General features: G+C 35.3%; 1 protein-coding gene across 1 annotated transcript in view; it reads right to left on the bottom strand.

Moving 5' to 3' along the window:
• Nucleotides 1-20,191, bottom strand: part of MSH4 (mutS homolog 4) — an 82,655-nt gene that overhangs the window by 29,552 nt on the left and 32,912 nt on the right. Inside the window, exons 8-9 of the mRNA XM_046645116.1 lie at nt 17,865-17,932; nt 913-987 (exon numbers count right to left, since the gene is read on the bottom strand). Coding sequence (XP_046501072.1) covers nt 913-987; nt 17,865-17,932 — 143 coding nt within the window. The remainder of the gene's footprint in view (nt 1-912; nt 988-17,864; nt 17,933-20,191) is intronic.

The following is a 20,191-nucleotide window of genomic DNA, read 5'->3' as shown; positions in this document are numbered from 1 at the left end:
TTTGTAACCATCAGAGTAACAAGTACTTCAAGTGAGACTCATCAAGAAATACTAAAATCAATGGATGAAAGTTTGATGAGAAACAGGATATTTATACACTCTCAAAGTATCCCTCTACAGATTACTTATAACTTTACAGTGAAGAAATTGATCAGCACAACCAGAAGGACCTGCAACTAGAATACAGAACTATGTACTGGGGGACTGTGGGGAGAAGAAGGAAAAAAAAAAAGACTGGCAACAGATGTTAGCACTCGAACAGGGAAATGATATCATATGCCTACTGATGTGCTGTTCTGAGAAAGATACAACATTGCTCATAGAGTATTACTGCCAAATACGCATAAACTGAAATTAATCATGAGAAAAAAAATCACACAAATTGAGGAATATCCTCTAAAACAACAGATCCTTACTCTTCAAGATGTCAATATCATGAAAGACAAAGAAAAACTGAGAAACTTTTCAGTTTAAAGGAATATGAAGAAATATAACATTAAACACAATGCGTGGTCCTGGACTAGACCCTGTATCAAGAAAAAATAAATCCATAAAGAACATCATTAAGACAACTGGAAAAATTTGAATATGGACTATACATTATATAATAGTATTATACCATGTTAAATATTCTGAATTTTATAATTATATTGTGGTTATGTAAGAGAACATGCTTATTCTTAGGAGATATATACTTTAGCATTTAGGTACTGCAACTTATTCTCAAACGATTCAGTAAGAGTAATAATAAGGATAATAACGTGTCTGTGTGCTGTGTGTATAAAGAGAAAGAATATGGGAATTCACTCATTCTTGCAACTTTCTCTAAGTCTTAAATTTCTTCAAAATAAAAAGTTAAAAAAAAAACTGATGCTAGACACGTTTTGGAAGACATACAAACATGTAAATTACCTTTAAAGGATCTACAAGTTCCAAGGTATGTTTTAGGTATATTAAATTTGTTATCTTTGATTCAGCTACATTAACCTATTAAGAAAAAAATACAAATGTGGAAACCATAAATATTTAATACAAGAATGGGTTTTCCTCTTAAAGATTTTATGCTTATCATATTCCGTACATTTTTACATATCAACCTAGCTAGGATGCCAGCCTAATCAATGGTTAGAAATTACTGCCCCATCATAGTAAGACTAATGCACTAGTCTCCTGAAAGTCTGACAATGAAAAGAGTTCACCTCATCGTATCCAAATTTCATTTCTATTTCAGCCCTTTGAGTACAGCTTAATCCACAATAGTGACAGGAGATACAGTTCAATCCTGAGCAGCACCAAAAAACTAAGATGAATTGCAAAAGGCACAAAGGATATTTGTGGATAGATGCTATTTGAAAAGCTGCAACTGAATATCCCAGATAGTTACAGAATAACACAAATTTCCCTCATTGGTTCCTGTTTGTGCAAGTAAAACAATTTTCATAATTCCAGTGGTACAAATTAATTAGTTTTTCAAAATAAAGCAACATCAACATTCTAAATTTTATAAATAACCCTTTGATAAGTTAAATTGCACTATCTCTAGAGCCGAGCACTGGTACTAAACCTGGGGAAATGAGGATGATCTTTGGATGGAGTAATTTACCAATACTGACAAGGAGTTGTAGCATATTACAATTATGACATTATGTATTCCATATGGCACTGGTTCTTTTTGAAGCCCCCTAATCTATACCCCCATTGTACAATATCTGGACTGTTCTGTCACTATATGGGTCAATTTAGGAAAAACACCAAAATGAATGTTGTTAGCCCCAAAACAAATTATCTCATGCTCTCTTACAATGGATCTCTGAAACTAACTGGAAGATTAAAAATAAGTAAAATTCACCAAACAGAAGACAAGTATCATCGCTATTACCAAAGGAGAACATCTTCCAAAAATGGCCAAGATAATCTTGAAGAAGAACAAGGTGGAAGGACCAACTCTAACAAATACCAACGTATACTAAAGTTAAATTAAGACACTGTGGTATCTGCATAAGGGCAGACAGAGAGACCAATGGAACAGAATAAAGAGTCTAGAAATAGACCCAGTCACATATGGACACTTGATTTATGACAAAGACTGACTGCAGAGCAGTGGGAAAAGGACAGTCTTTTCCATAAATGGTGCCAATACGATTATGAATCTATATAAGAAAAAAATGAAATGTGATCCCTTTCTCACACCACATCCAAATATCAATTCCAGGTGGATTGTAGATCTAAATAAGTAAAACAATAAAACATCTAGAATATAACAAAGAAGAATATCATCATTACCTTGGGTATTCTAACAACTTTTATAAATTTCATAATTGATTATTTGGCATCCATTAATCACAGGGCCAAACGAACGGCCAAAGTTGTTTACATCTCCCCCATGGTCTGGCTTTAGCTGGTGCACAAAGACTATATTACAATCCCTCCAACCACAAACTCCAACATGTGTTTTGCTTCCTACCTAACAGGAGATGTTCCCACCTAACAACTTCCTGCTATTGTAGTAATAAAGGCTTTTGCAATGTTTTCCTTTCATTCCTTCCACCTCCTGACCAACTCTGGTTCTTCCCCATGATCCTTTGTGCTGTGCTCCTTACTCTCAGGAATTGTAAGTAATAAAAATCTTCTTTTAATGGCAGTACCCTCTCCATGTCATCACTCAGTCACTTTCACAAATTAAAATCCCATGGGTACAATCAAGACATTGGGGTAGGTAAAGACTGATTAAGCAGGATACAACAAACACTATAAAGGAAAAACGTAAACTACACTAAACTTAAATTAGGAATTTCTATTCATCAAAAGCCACCACTGACCCAGGAAATGTTCTCCAAAAGCCAACTTTGAGAAACTAGAATTTGAAGGCAAATAATTTACTTGAAAAGTAATTCCAATAAGCACAGGCAAGGGAGTAGGAAAGTAAGAAGAGAGGGCAAGCACAGTAATACAGGATGCACTGATGATCAGGTTACCACTGCATGGTACTGTGGCTCAGTCCCGCTGGAGACCTCTCAGAGATGGTGTAGAGTAAGCTTTGGAAGCTATTTCCAAAGGTAAGGGAAACGGGGTATTTATTCATCAACTCCTATTCAGTATTGGTTAAGACCTATTGCTAGGGCAACAACTCCTGATTACTCTCTGGTCTCTCCTGTAGCCAGAGAAAGCCCTGAGGTACTGAGTTTCAGCTGCTTGCAGAAAGAAGCCTTCCCTGTACAAAAGCAAATGCTAAGGCAATGTGGGTGGCACACCAACAGAATCTATGCCACAATACTAAGTAAGAAAGCCAACTACACAGAGGAAAAAATTATTTGCAATACACAGAACCAACAAATGGCTTACATGAAAAGAAGCTCTACAAATAAAAAAGAAGATAATCCAATGGAAAAATGGGCAAGAGAGTTGAACAAGACTTTCACAAAAGAAGATATTCAAATGGTCAACATACAGATGAAAAGGTGTTCAATCTCATTAAGAGGAAAACGCAAATTAAAATCACAATGAAATACCACTATCTACCAACCACTATGGCTAAAATTTTTAAACTGACTATAACAGGTTTTGGGGAAGAGCAATGGGAATTCTCATATACTGCTGATAGGAGTGTAAATCAGTACAACTGTTTTGAAAAATATTTTGGCAAACATTTTGTCATTATCTACTAAAGTTGGAGATATGCATACCCTATGACTCAGAAATTCCACTTCTGATTATGTACCAAATAAAATTATGTATACAATTGTAGTAAGAAACAGGTATAAAATTGTTTAGCAGTATTATTTTTAATTGTCAAAAAGTGTCAAAAACTCAAAAGGCCAACAACAGTGAAATGAGTAACAGCATATTCATACAGTGGAATATTATACAGAAATGGAAACAAATGAGCTACAGCTACATGCAACAACACGATTAAATCTCACAAACATAATGTTGGCTAGAAGAAGTGAGGTATAAAAAATATACACTGAATGATTCCTGACATGTAAAGTATTAAAAAGAACAAGTAAAACTAAATTATAAAGAAAAACAAGAAAGTGATAACTAAAAAAGTGATTTCTTTTTGGAGGGAAGTAGAGAATAATGAATAGGACGGGGCAGAAGGGGAGCTTTTGAAGTACTGGCAATATCTATTTCTTTTCTTGTGTGATCATTACATGGATGTTCATTTTGGCAATGCCTGAAGACATTTTTGGTTGTTACAATCGGGGAAGATTCTACTGGCATCGAGTGGGTAGAAGTCAAGGTTGCTGCTGAACATCCTAGAATGCACAGGACAGTAAAAGAAGTATCCAGCCCCAAATGTCAATAATGCCAAGGTTGAGAAATCCTGCTGTAGAGGCGTTCTCCAACTACAGGCACACAGGCATTCTCCTAACTTCGTATATCACTGATGATTTCCTCCCTGTTTGTTCTTTCTCTGTCTCCCTCTCCAATCTCTCCCTACCTTGTTGGCTTTGAAGAAGTAAGCTACTATGAATCCTACAGTTGCAAGGAACTAAATGTTGCCAACACCACATGAGAGGAAAGGTAGATCCTTCCATAGTAGAGTACTCCAGATAAGTATACAGCCCTGGACGACACCTTAACTGCAGCTTGTGAGACTCTAAGCAGAGGACCAACCTAAGATGTACATAGACTCCTGATCCAAAGAAATCATGACATAATTAATATGGTAGTTTTAAGCTGCTATGGCTGGTCATTTGTTATGCAGCAATAGAAAACTAATACAGAGTCTCTTTGCAGCTTGCTTCTTCAAAGCCAGCTAGAGAGAGAGTCTCTCCATAGAGAACTGGGAGACAATTCTCTACTGGCCTTTTGTATTTCTGCATTATCTTGTGAGCAGAGGCACTCACTTGCCTTTATGTTGGACAGTCTTTTCCAGAATGTTTATATAGTGAATAGCCTTGAAAACTATAGTTCCTCCTTCTAAAGCAAAGGGCAGGTTTACCTACAAGTCTTAGAAGATAAAGATTGTGTCTCCCTCCAGAATAGCAGGCAAGCATGCTTACTGCCCATTAAAAAAGATCCAGGTCCCCTAAGCTCAGCTATTTTCACCTGTAACACACGGCATGTGCAGGTGTCATGTGGCTCTCTTCACATCACCCTGTGGGAAATGGAGCTTGGGAACCAGCGCAAGAAAATGCTGATACTCTGGCTACTGCTACTGTTGTGAGTACTGAAGTCCCTTCTTTCTGACCCAGGAGTCTTGTGACTTCTGCCAGCATCCATGAAACTGTGACAGGCTAACTTGTTAGCTTGCAAGTAGGGTAGAATATAAGATCCCTTACAGTTCTTGATAATAGTATACTGTAATTGCCTATTTTTTTACTCAAACCTCACATTGGACTTTAAATTTCTTTGGATAAGAGACTTACTTTTTATTGTATCCCTAGAACTTATCACAATGCTTGGTAAAATAAATTACTTGTTGAATGAATTAAAGAAGGAGCCATGGACTACAGATACTCTATTTGGCAGTCTGAAATCAATTAAAAAAAAAAAATAAAAGTTATTCAAAATGAAGCAAAGAAACTTGAGTAAAAATTTGAAAAAATTTGTTTAATATCAAACTTTTCAAATGCCGAAAGAAATATTTTGGATCTTTCTTAATGCAATAAACAAACGTTCTTAATGCAATACATTAAATAGTAAGGTAATTAATATTGTATAGAAAGAAAAGACATTTAGGTTAATTAAAATAAGAAATTTAAGCTTTATTCTCAGTGAATATTTATGATCAGAAAACATGCATTTTCTAAAATCAGTATTCTATTTTTGTTTTTGAGGAAGATTAGCCCCGAGCTAACATCTGCCACCAATCCTCTTCTTTTTGCTGAGGAAGACTGGTCCTGAGCTAACATCCGTTCCCATCTTTCTCTACTTTATATGTGGGATGCCTGCCACAGCATGGCTTGATAAGCAGTGCATAGGCCTGCACCTGGGATCTGAACCGGCGAACCCCGGGGCGCTGAAGCAGAATATGCGAACTTAACCGCTGCGCCACCAGGCCAACCCCTAAAATCAATATTGTTAAGGGAAAAGTACAAGAACTCATCTTAGGCAAACAATTTTACACCGGAAATTTTCAGAGAACATTTAGTTCATTCAGAAGTTTAAACAAATTATATAATTGAGCCAACAGAACATTTAGTTCATTCACAAGTTTTAGCAAATCATGCAATTTAACTAGCACAAGTCTGAACTAATTTAGTAAATATTGTGTTAAATTAAGAGATACATGTTTATATTAAGTGAAGAAAGAGGCTCATCTAAAATATATCTCCAGATGGTTAAGAAAACATCAACTGAGAAACAGTATAAGGAATATGGAATTCATGAATCATGTATGAAGTCAATATATTGCTTAAGTTTCCTTAAAAGTTAGTAAATCTCATCTGAAAAGTATTTTAAAAAGCCTCCACAAAGGACAGATGTGCTAGTTAGGAAAAAATTTACAGCTACGACTGATCTTCCCAAAACTAAAAAAGATGGGAAGTAACACTGACCCTTAAAAAGCTTATGGAGCTAGTTATAGATTGCCTTTTCTAGACAGGAAAAGAGATTCCAGATTCTCAGCTTACAGAATCACCTTAAACGTAGCCCAGAGGACTTCTCTAAAATCTGACAGTCAAATTGATTATAGAAGCTGGCTGGCTAGTTACAGATACTTCTCAGAGAGCTAGTTGGTCAAACTGATATTCCCTTCTTAAAATAATCAGAAATAGTCTAATGCAAAAACATGTGTATTACTAATTCCTATAGCTGGTGACACCAAAATACGAAGCTATATGACTATATAATACTATACATTACAGTTCACAACAAAGAGAAGGCTCTCAGGTATAATCTGATGATTAAATTCTTTCCAAAATAAAATTGAAATAAAGCCTTTACTTACATACTGTTAAGGGTTGAATTGTGTCCCTGAAAAAAAGATATGGTGAAGTCTAAACACTCAGTACCTCAAAATGTGATCTTATTTGGAAATAGGGTCATTACAGAGGTAATTAGTTAAGATGACGTCATACCGTAGTAGGACGAGCTCCTAATTCAATGACTGGTGTCATATAAAAGACAGCCATGTGAAGACACGACATACAGGGAGATTGCCACGTGACAAGGAAAGGAAAGATTTAAGTTATGCAGCAGCAAGTCAAGGAACACCAAAGATTACCAATAAACCACCCAAATCTAGGAAGAGGCCAGAAAGGATTCCCCTACAGGTTTCAAAGGGAACATGGCCCTGCCAACATCTCGAGTTCAGACTGCTAGCTTCCAGAACTGTGAGACAATAAATTTCTGCTGTTTTAAGCCACGCGGTGTGCCGTATTTTGTTTCATCAGCCCTAGTGAACTAATACACATACTAATTTTATCAGTATAGAGTAGACAGTTCCTGTTCCTACACCACATTGCATTTTTCTGTGTAAAACATGTCACTCATAAGTAAAACTGCTCCTTAAGTTATTTAAATTATTTTTCATTTGGAAATATCGTTCAAAGCAGTGGCATTTGGCAAAAGGTCATGAAAGCTAACTGTAATGCTTTGTGTGTCTATATTTATAATTGATGATTCATTTCTAAGTCTCTGAAAGTCCTAAGATATTCAACAGACCCCAAAACATTGGTCAACAAATAGAAAGTAAAAACAGTTAATGATACACACTAGCAACAGTGTATCCAAAACTAAATAATGCTCCATATATATTCAGAAATAATTTTGTTTTAATATGAACACTATGATTTAATATTAGTTATCAGGATCCAAACAAGAAGAGAGCATCTTTGGTGTGGGGAAAGTAAAGCCAGAACAGGGTGAGAACAGAGAGGTGCACAGCACAGGAGGACACGGAGGGTGCCATATTGGAGGGCTACCAGCACAGAGTATATGAGCCTGAACAAGGTCAAGAGGGTATCCAGGCAAGGGAAGGCGAGGCAGCAGGCATAGGTTTTGGATCCCAAGTAGGCTGAAGAAAGTCTCTGCATAAGAGGACAGCTTAATGCAGAGTATCAGAGCCTGAGAGAGTGAGGATTTCTGCATAGGAAGACGGTTTAGTAGGGAGTACTGGAGCACAGGCAGAATGGGGTGGTATTGCATGAGGGAAGGAGTGGCAGTTGTCGGAGATTAGTCACATACAGGAGCATAGGTCAAACATGGTAATATATTAAGGATAATAGGAGCTAGGTTTCTCACTGTCAGAGAAGGGAATTAATAATACAGAAAGGGAGAAAACAAGCATGAACCCTGAAATGTTGGCTCGAAACTGGAGGTATTTGTGTGAACTCATGGTTTTCAATTGTATAGATGGATATAGAAATAAATACAGAGGTAAATATTTACATATTTATATATTTATTCATATACATATACTCATTCCCTAGCCATGAGAGGGCTTCAGAGCAATGGTACCACAATAGCAAAGAGTACACCTAGTACCCAGATCTTGATTTCTAAATACCAAACCCCACTAAAAGGAACCAAGACTCCTGGGAGAAATGGTTGATTCAAAGGCTCGAGGAGGGAAAGTACGAGAAAAGCCTGGTTCATTTTCTTGAGCCAGAAAGTGATAAAGTGCTCAAAGAATGATGGGAGCATTTCCAAAGGACATAGACACCAAGTAGCAGGGGTTTGCACTGGCCAATCTGAGACAATTTCAGAGTCAAGATAAATATTGATAGTAAGGGATTATAACCAATTGAATAAAATATGAAACCATGAGTCCACAGAGATTAAATAGATAAACTGAAAGTTTGATAAGGAACAGGATATTGACACGGTCTCAAAGTACCTCCCCACAGAATACTTATTAATTACATAAGGAAAATAGTAATTTTACAGTGGAGAAGCCTGGTGGACACCACCTCAATCAAGTGCACAAAGTTAACATCATAATGGGACAAATCAAAATCGTGAGCCATCTGATAAATTACGAGAACACCTCATTTCTGTGATATTCCTGCCAAAGGTACATAATCTGAATCTAAGGATGAGGAAGCATCAGACAACTCGAATTGAGGGAAAATAACAGCTGTAATTTCCAAGTGTTGAGGTCATGACTGAAGATAAAATAGACACAAAAACTAAAGGCAATCCTTGATTCTTAACTGAATCCTTTTTCTATAAAGGACGTTATCAGTAAAATTGGCTAAACTTGAGTGAGATTTCAAGATTAAATGTATTATCATTATTAATTTCTTTATTTTGAAGGTTTACTGTGGTTGAATAGGAGAATATCCTTGTTTTTAAGGAATACTAATATATGTGGGAGTGATAGAGCATCATGTCAACAACTTACTCTTAAAAGTTTCAGGAGGTAAGTCCTTTGTAATGTACTTGCAAATCTTCTGAAGGTTTGAGATTTTATTTAATTTTTATTTTCACCTTTGTAAAATGTTGAAATCAAAAGGTCTTACATGCTTCCAGAGAAGGGAAGGAAGAAAAAAGTCAGTCATATCCAAAATCGAGGAATCACAATGGTTTCAGCTTCTCAACAGGAAAATTAGAAGCCTACAAGACAGTGGAGGAATGCCTCCAAAATTCTGAAAGAAGATTACTTCTTGACTAGAATTCTATTTTCAGATAAACTATCAATAAATTATGAGGGAAAAATAAAATGTTTCAGACATGCAAACTCTCACTCTTTCTCAGAAATTTACTAAAGAACATGCTCCACGAAAAGGAGAGAGTAAGCCAAAACAGAGGAAGACTTGAGACACAAAAAACAGGAGCTCCAACATAGGAGAGACAAAGAATGATGTTGAAGAGAGGACTTGGAGTCACAGCTGCATACCAGAGAAAGAGAGACAAGCTGTCCAGACTGGAACAGGTCAGAAGTTATGGGAGAAATATCTTCCAGAGGTTTAAATTGATTATCTGTGGTGAATGAATATACTGAGAGGATATTTAGACAATTGTTGGAAATATCTATGTCTGAATTAGTGAAAGTACATAGTAAACCAAACAAATAGAAAAATGGTTATTAATTCCAGGGAAAAAAATACAGAAAATTGTGCAAGCTCAGCTCTGTGTAGCATGAACAGTCATAATTTTGCTCTAACTAAAATTATGTTAATAACCCTTCTGGGTGATGGGAGGTAGGGAAGTGTCCGAGTTTATAAAAGAAGGGAAAGGAAAGAGAGCTAATCACACTCCCTGATTTCAAAATATACTACAAAGTTATAGTAACCAAAATAGCATGGTACTGGCACAAAAACAGACACATAGATCAATGGAACAGAATTGAGAGACCAGAAACAAACCCACACAACTATGGACAGCTAATTTTTGACAAGGGAGCCAAGAACACACAATGGAGAAAGGAAAGTCTCTTCAATAAATGGTGTTGGTAAAAGACAGTCACATGCAAAAGAATGAAAGTAGACCATTATCTTACACCACACACAAAAATTAACTCAAAATGGATTAAAGACCTGAATGTAAGATCTGAAACCATAAAACTCCTAGAAGAAAACATAGGCAGTAACTTTTTGACATTGGTCGCAGCAGCATCTTTTTGAATACCATGTCTCCCCAGGCAAGGGAAACAAAAGAAACAATAAACAAATGGGACTACATCAGACTAAAAAGCTTCTTCACAGCAAAGGAAAACATCAACGAAATGAAAAGACAATCTAACAATTAGGAGAAGATATCTGCAAATCATATATCCTATCAAGGGTTAATATCTAAAATATATAAAGAACTTATACAACTCAACAATGAAAAAAACTAACAACCCAATTAAAAAATGGACAAAGGATCTGAACAGACATTTTTCCAAAGACGATATACAGATGGCCAACAGGCACAGGAAAAGATCTTCAACATCACTAATTATTAAGGAAATGCAAATCAAAACTACAATGAAATATCACCTCATGCCCATCAGAATGGCTATAATTAACAAGAGAAGAAATAACAAGTGCTGCAGAGGACGTGGAGAAAAGGGAACCCTCATACACTGCTGGTGGGAATGCAAACTGGTACAGATGTTATGGAAAACAGTATGGAGATTCCTCAAAAAATTAAGAATAGAACTACTGTACGATCCAGCTATTCTACTTCTGAGTATTTATCCAAGGAACACAAGAACACTAATTCAAAAAGATATTTGCACCTCTATATTTATTGCAGCAGCATTCACAATAGCTAAGACTTGGAAACAACCTAAGTGCCCAACAGATGAATGGATAAAGATGTGGTATATATACACAATGGAATACTACTCAGCTACAAAAAAAGATGAAATCTTGCCATTTGTGACAACATGGATGTACCTGGAAGGTATTATGCTAAGCGAAATAAGTCAGATGGAGAAAGCCAAACACTATATGACTTCACTCATAAGTGGAAGATAAGAACAAGAACAAACAAACACATAGATATGCAATTAGATCGGTGGTTACCAGAGCGGCAGGAGGGAGGAGGCGGGCAAAGGGAGTAAAAGGGCACATGTGTACAGTGATGAAGGATAATTACTCTTTGGGTGGTAAACATGAAGTAATCTACACAGAAATTGAAACATAATGATGTACAACTGAAATTTATATAATCTTATAAACCAGTATTACCTCAAAAAAAGAGAAAGAGTTAAATATTTATCCTTCTGGTACAGAATTAACATATATTGTCAGAGGATATCATTAAGGAAGTGAAAAGACAACCCAAATAACAGTAGAAAATATTTGCAAATCATATATCCAACTTACATCCAGAATATATAAAGAACTCTTACAACTCAATAATAAAAAGACAAATAACCCAAATAAAAATGGGCAAAGGACATGCATAAACATTTCTCCAAGGAAGATAGACAAATGGCCAAAAAGCACATGAAAAGACCTCAAAATTGTTAGTTATCATGGAAATGCACATAAAAACCAGGAGATACCACTTCACACCCACAAGGATGGCTAGAATCAAAAAGTCAGATAATAACAAGTGTTGACAAGGACTGGAGAAATTGGAACCCTCGTAGACTGCTGATGGGAATGTAAAATGACACAGTCACTTTGGAAAACAGTCTGGCAGTTCTTCAAACAATTAAACATAGAGTTATCATAAAACACAGTAATTCTACTCCTAGGTACATACTCAAGATAAATGAAAACTTACGTCCACACAAAAACTTGTACATGAATATTCATAGCAGAACTATTCATAAAAATCAAAAGTGGAAACAACTCAAATGTTCATCAACTGATGAACACTTAAACAAAATGTGCTATATCTACACAATGGAATATTATTTTCCAATAAGAAAAATCAAGTATTGTTATATGCTACAATATGAATTAACCTGAAAACATTATGCTAAGTGAAAAAAGTTAGTCACAAAAGACTACATATTGTATGCTTCCATTTACATGAAATGTCCAGAACAGGCAAATCTATAGGGACAGATGAAAGATTAGTAAATGCCAAGAACTTGGGGGAAGAGGGTTGGGAGGAATGGGAAGTGATTGCTAATGGGGACAGGGTTGCTTTTTGGGGTGATGAACATGTTCTAAAATTGACTGTAGTGATTGTTATAAAACTCTGTAAATACACTAAAAATGATGGAATTGAACACTTAAATGGGTGAAGTGTATGCTTTGTGAATTCTACCTCGATAGAACATATTAAGAAAACAATGAACTGTGAGATATATATAGAAGTAAAATAGGGGCCAGCACGTAGCCGAGCAGTTAAGTTCACACACTCCACTGCAGAGGCCCAGGGTTTCGCCAGTTCAGACCCTGGGTGCGGACAGGGCACCGCTCATCAAGCCATGCTGAGGTGGCGTCCCACATGCCACAACTAGAAGGACCCACAACTAAAGATATACAACTATGTACTGGGGGGCTTTGGGGGGAACAAAGGAAAATAAAAAAAAAAAGAAGTAAAACACATGACAACAATACCACAAGGGAAGGGAAGGGAGGGATGACAGCATCCTACTGTAATGTCCTTTTCCCTTTATTTCAGCTTTACTGAGTTATAACTGACATAAAAAATTGTAAGATATTTAAAGTGTACATCGTGGTGATTTGATATACATATACATTGCAAAAGGAGTCTCCTTATCTAGTTAATTAACACATTCATCACCTCAAATATTTATCCTTTGTTGGTTGGTTTGTTTGTTTGGTGAGAACTTTTAAGTTCTACTCTCTTACCAAATTTCAACTATATAATACAGGGTTATCAACTATAGCCACGATGTTTTACATTAGACCCTCAGACCTTATTCATTTTATAGATGAACTTTGTGCCCTTTTACCAACTTTTCCCTATTTCTCCCAACTCCTAGCTCCTAGCAACCACTTTTCTACTCTCTGTTTTTATGAATTTGCTTTTTTTTTTAGGCTTTATATATAAGTGACAACATACAGTATTTATCTTTTTCTGTCTGTCCTATTTCACTGAGCATAATGCCCTCAAGTTCCACCCATGTTGTTGCAAATGGCAGGATTTCCTTCTTTCTCATGACTGCATAATATTTGATTGTATATATGTATATATATGTGGGTGTGGGGGTGTGTGTGTGTGTCACATTTTCTTGATCCATTCACCTACTGATGGAGATTTGTTGTTTCTGTATATTGGCTATTGTGAATAATGTTGCAATGAACATGGGAGTGCAGATATCTCTTCTGATATTCTGTTTTCATTTCCTTGGATATATACCTAGAAGTGGCATTGCTGGATCACATGGTAGTTCTATTTTTAATTTTTTGAGAAACCTCCATGCTGTTTTCCATAGTGTTGTTAATGCTGTCGAGGCGATTCTGACTCCTAATGACCCTATATACAGCAGAGCAGCACCCTGCCAGGTCTTTATGCATCATCCTCTCATCTTCCAGCATTGTATCAGACAATGTTCTGCTGATATTCATAGGGTTCTGATGACCAATTTTTTCAGAAATGGGTGGCCAGGTCCTTCTTCCTAGTCTGTCTTAGTCTGAAAGCTCTGCTGAAACCTGCCCGCCATGGGTGACCATGCTAGCATTTGAAATACTAGCTTTCAGCATCCCAGCAGCACACAGCCACCATAGCATGACCACTGACAGATGGTCATGCTAACTAGGAAATGAACCCAGGCCATGGCAGTGAGTGTTGAATCTTAACCACTAGACCACAGGGCTGGCTTTTCCATAGTGACTGCATTAATTTACATTCCTGCCAACAATGCACAAAGGTTCCTTTTCGTCACATCCTTGCCAACACTTTTTATCTCTTGTTTTTTTGATGACAGTCATTCTAAGAAGTGTGAGGTGCTATCTCACTGTGGTTTTGATTTGCATTTCCCTGATAATTAGTGACGTTGGGCCCCTTTTCATATGCCTCTTGGCCATCTGTATATGTTCTTTGGAAAAATGCTCATTTAATTCCTGTGACCATTTTTAATGGGATTGTGTGTTTTCTTGCCATTGAGTTGTATGAGTTCTTCATATATTTTGAATATTGACGCCTTATAAGATATAAGACTTGCAAATATTTTCTCCAATTCCATAGCTGCCTTATCATTTTGCTGATTGTTTCTTTTGTTGTGCAGAAGCTTTTTAGTTTGATGCAGTCTCACTTGTTTATTTTTGCTTTTGTTGCCCCTTCTGTAAGGTTCTTATATCGTATGTAAAGTGATGTAATATTATTTGAAGGTGGACTGAATTCAGCTAAAGATGTATTCTATAAACTCTAAAGCAACCATTAAAATAAAACAATCAGTTCTAGCTTATAAATCAACAAAAGAGATAAAATGGGATCATAAAAAATAATTAATCCAAAAGAAGGCAAAAACAAAGGGAAAAGGAAGCAAATAGATGAGATAAATAGAAATAAACGTAACATGATGGCACACTTAAATAGAAACATACCAATAAGCGTAAATGGAATAAACACCGCAATTAAAAGTAAGATATTCTCTGATTTGTACATAAAAAAGCAAGACGTAAATATATGTTGTCTACAAGAAACCCAATTTAAATACAAAGACACAAATAAGTTAAAAGCATAAGTACAGTGGGGCCAGCCCTGGTGGCTTAGTGGTTAAGTTTGGCATTCTTCGCTTCAGTGGCCTGGGTTCAGTTCCTGGGTGCAGACCTGCACCATGCATCTATCAGTGGCCATGCTGTGACGGTGGTTCACATATAAAAGATGCTAGCTCGCAGCAAATCTTCCTCAGCCAAAAAAAAAAGCATAAGGATGGTAAAAGTTATATGATGCTAACATATCAAAAGGAAGCTAGAGTGGCTATATTAATATTAAACACAAAAGATTTCAGATCAAAAATATTACTGGGGAAAAAAGAAGGTCAATTTATAATGATAAAGGGATCAATTCACCAAGAGCACCAATATTAAGTGATTATGTACCTAATACCAGAGCTCCAAAATACATTAGATGAAAACTGATAGAACTTCAAGGAAAAACAAACAAATCCACAATTATAGTTGGAGATATTAACATGTCTCTCTCAAGAATTGATGGAATAGAAAAAAAAAATAAGGATATAGAAGACTTGAAGAACACTATCAATCAAATTGAATTAACTGACGTTTATGGAATACTCCATGCAAGAACAGCAAAATGCACATTGTTTTCAAGTACACATGGAACATTTACCAAGAGATCATTGGGCCATAAAATCAAGTGTCATTAAAATTAAAAGGATCCAGGGGCTGGCCCTGTGGCTGAATGGTTAAGTTCACGCACTCCACTTCAGCAGCCTGGGATTCATTGGTTCAGATCCTGGGTGCGGACCTACACACTGCTCATTAAGTCATACTGTGGCGGCATCCCACATAGAAGAGCTAGAATGACCTACAACTAGGATATACAACTATGTACTGAGGCTTTGGGGAGAGGAAAAGAAAAAAAAAAGAGGAAGATTGGCAACAGATGCTAGCTCAGGGCCAATCTTCCTCACCAAAAAAAAAAAAAAGCAATTAAATTAAATTAAAAGGATCCATATCATATAACATATGTTCTCTGACCACTATGGGATTAAATCAGAAATCAATAACAGAAAGATATCTGGAAAGTTCCCAAATACTGGAAACTAAATAACACATTTCTACACAGCCCATACATCAAAGAAGAAATCAAAAAGGAAATTAGAAAGTACTTTTAACTTTTTTGAATGAAAAAGAAAACACAACATCAAAAATTGTGAAATATAGCTAAAGTACTACTGAATGCTTATATCAGAAAAGAAAAAAGGTCTCAAATCAATGCCCTCAGCTTCAACCTTCACAACCTCAAAAAATAACAGCAAACTAAGCACAGAGTAAGCAGAAGAAAGGAAATAAAATTGATACAAGCAGAAATCAACGAAATGAAGAAAAGGGAAAAAAAAGATAGAAAAATCAATGAAATCAAAAGCTGGTTTCTTGAGAAGACCAACAAAACTCATAACCTCTGGCCAGACTGACTAAGTATAAAGAATAATATTCAAGTTACCAATTTCAAGAATGAGAGAAGTACATTACCAAAAACCTTACAAATATACAAAGTATAATAAGAAGGATATTATGAACAACATCATGCCAAAAAATTGGACAAGTTCGGTGAAATGACAAATTCTTTGAAACAGACAATCTACCAAAGCTCATTCAAGAAGAAACAGGTAACCTGAACAGTACCACATCTATTTAAGAAGTTGAATTTATAGTCAAAAATCTTCCTACAAAGAAAATTTTAATGCCTTTATTTGTGAATTCTAGCAAACATTTAAGGAAGAAATAATACCAGTTATAGACAAACTTTACCAGAAAACTGAAGAGGAAGGAATACTTCCAAACTCATTTTATGAAAGCACCTAATTTTTTTCCAGACATAAGTTGTTTTAGGTTACCTCCCACTTGTATATATTGAATTACAAGGTGTTTCAATTATTTAAGGAAATTTCTAGTTCTGTACCTGCTCAACAGCCAAAACTTTTCCAATGATATTTTTTTATAAATGAATCTTAAGAGTGTTATCTCCACAATATGGAAAGACTTCTAAAACACAGATTTGTCTTCAGTGGATTTGCAAGGTAATCAAATTTTAAATCAAATTTCACTGATGTATAAGACTTCTTTTCTTTTTAAGTATATGAGCAAAAATATACAAGTATTTCACTACACATTTTTCAATTTTGGAAAAAAACTAACTTTTTTACAGGATGTGCCTATAAGCAGCATTTAAATTTGAAAAATATCCAAAGATGCTGTTTTATTCTTAAAGGTTAAGCATATTTGAAAACTAATCAAACTTCACATAATGATCACTTTTAAGAAGCACATCTCATCTTTGGATCTAATATAATTTAGTTATCTAGTTATTTACTAAGCATATGTTATACAGTTTAAGTTTTTTGAAAATTATATATAAAGTCTTTAAGTAAATATTTAATTAATCAAAATATACCAATTCCACAACTGAGAAACTTTTAATTTTACTATAACATATAGGATAACACATGGTGGGGGAAGAATCCTTTAAAAAAGCATATGGGGCTGGCCCAGTATCATAGTGGTTAAGTTTGCACACTGTGCTTTGGTGGTCTGGGGTTCAGAGGTGTAGATCCCTAGCGCAGACTTACACACCACTCATCAAGCCATACTGTGGCGGCATCTCATATACAAAATAGAGGAAGATGGGCACAGATGTTAGCTCAGGGCTAATCTTCCTCAGCAAAAAGAGGAAAATTGGCAACACATGTTAGCTCAAGGCCAATCTTCGTCACAAAAAGAAAAAAAAAGGCATAAGAAATACTCCAGATATTAATAATGAAGTACCTTTCCAAAACATTTTGATATTTTCCAATTGTTACATCACTTTAAGACAAGTTATATCACATAATACATAATAATATAACATATGTATATACATAAACATACCGTGTCTTGCTTTGGGATTTGGATTAAAACAGAAAGAAGCTGCTCTGTATCAAGAAATCTTGATATAACTGAAACAAACAAAAAGTAAAAGCATTTAAACTTTATGTTACAGTTTAAAATACAGACTTTGTAAAATATTATCCTTGAATAATAAAATAGAACAATTCTACCTGTAAATATTACTTGTTTTAATTGTCTTTATCTATCTTACATGTTCCTGGAATAAAACAAATTTTAATAGTCTTTTCTTAATTTTGATTATTCACAATCCATCTTCAAAATTTGACAATGTTGATCACCCCCTTCCTCCTTGAAATTCTACTTCTCTGGCTTTTAGATATTGCTTATCATAATTTTCTTCTTACCCTTTTGATCTCTAACTTTTCTTCCTGATACTTAAAGAATTCTATGAGATTAGTTTAAAAGCACAGTTCAACCACTAACCATGTAACCTTCTGGAAGTTACCTAACTTCTCTTAACTTTACTTCTCATCTTTTAAATGTGGATAACATCCACGTCCTAGGTTTGTTGTGAAGATTAAGTAAAATAATACCTGTAAAGTAGCTTGCACATACCAGAGCTCAAAACTGTTATTTTATTCTTCTCAACTCATTTTCCTGCCTAAAGTATTCTATAAAAGAAAATTTATGAATAATTGTAATCTATCCCTTTTAAATATCCCTGGATGCTTTTTTTTTACCTTAACAATTTAAGATACAGATCTTTTAAGAGTACACTCATTTCCCCATACTTAAAATACAGTAAATGACAGTAACTTCTTCTTATGACTCATGGTTATTATCACCATTGTAATGTATGACCTCAGAAGTTTTTGTGTAGACTTATTTATACTTTCACAAAGTAGCCCCAACTTATCTGTCAAAAAAAAAAAAATTGTTACTTGCTTCTTATTCACACCAACAGGTATTTTTTGATAGTTTTCAGTTTGCCTACCTATAGAACTGTGCCCCTTTCTATTTTGCCACTTCTAGGGTAATTAATTATGTTAAAACTGTGTTTAAAAACATTAGAGTAAATAGGCTGAATACACTACTGTTAAACTGTTCAATATGACAGAATACTATTATGACATTTTACATGTGATTCCACTAGTCAGACTCTCTTAAGCCCTCAGTTAAACAGGCTTTTCTCTTTTTTAGTCTCTTTCTTCTTCCTTTCCCAAATCTATTATAGCAACCAGAATGTTTCTAAAATAAGTATTTCATCATATTACTCTGTTGGTGTAGAATCTTTAGCTCCCTACTGCCTGCAGGATAAAATCCAAATTTCTTATCATTATATAAAGGCCCTTCATAAGTTAACCCCAATCCTCATTTCCTGCCATTCCCCAAGGCTTCAAGTCATAAATAACCACTAGCCACGCCTTAAATACAGCAAGCTCTTTTATATCAATGTAAGTATAACTGCAGAAGCTTATGTTAACTTTACCTTCCCCAACTTCCCAGAAACACAAGTGCACCCTAGAAAGTAACGACTATTCAGGAGCACAGCCAACAACACTCATACCAGATCTTTATCCCAGCCACCACACCCAAAAAACATTTTTGTTACCCCATAAGCATCTTCATTACACGTTAAGATAAATTATAGACTGTCAAGATATAGAAAACAGAAATGTTTAACATTTGTAAATGCCAATTTAAAACTTTCAGTTATAAGAAATTATAAAACTTAAAGTATATCAAAATTAAAGTTTCAAGGAAAATCCATGTTTTCCATTAAAATCTCATCATATAAAACACTATAATCTTAGGAACAACAGAATACAATTTTCAACAGTAAATCTCTAAATTCAACAATAAATCAATAGTTTAATAAATATGAACACCCATTATGTTCTAGCCTCGTATGAGAATCATCCAAGAACATGCACTCACAGTACAATAAAATAAGTATCATAAGAAAACACTATAGGAAACATGTAGAAAAGATCCCTCACACAGACTTGCGAAGTCAAAGAGGCTTCCAGCAGAAGTGATATCTAAATTGGAATGGTAAAGCATGAACTGCAGGTAGCCAAAGAGAAGCTTGGAAGGAAGGTAAGGAGGAAAGGAGGAAAGATTGTAGGCAAATACTACAGAGTGCAAAGGCCAGAACATGAGAGAGGACATGTTCAAGCAACTAAAAGAAGTTCAATTATACTACAAGGAAGAGTGGAAACTGAAGAGTTGCAAGAGATGCTGTGGGAGATGACAAAAAAAGAGCCATATAGAAGAGTTCGGATCTTATCCTACAAGTAATGAGAAGAGACTAAAGGATTTTATGCAAGTGGGTATGGAGTAGCCCTCCAAAGATGTCCACATCC

Source organism: Equus quagga, chromosome 18, assembly GCF_021613505.1.
Source record: "Equus quagga isolate Etosha38 chromosome 18, UCLA_HA_Equagga_1.0, whole genome shotgun sequence".
NCBI classification, from domain to species: Eukaryota; Metazoa; Chordata; class Mammalia; order Perissodactyla; family Equidae; genus Equus; species Equus quagga.
Note: the sequence above shows the minus strand (reverse complement) of the source record. Positions and strands in the feature narration are given on the sequence as shown.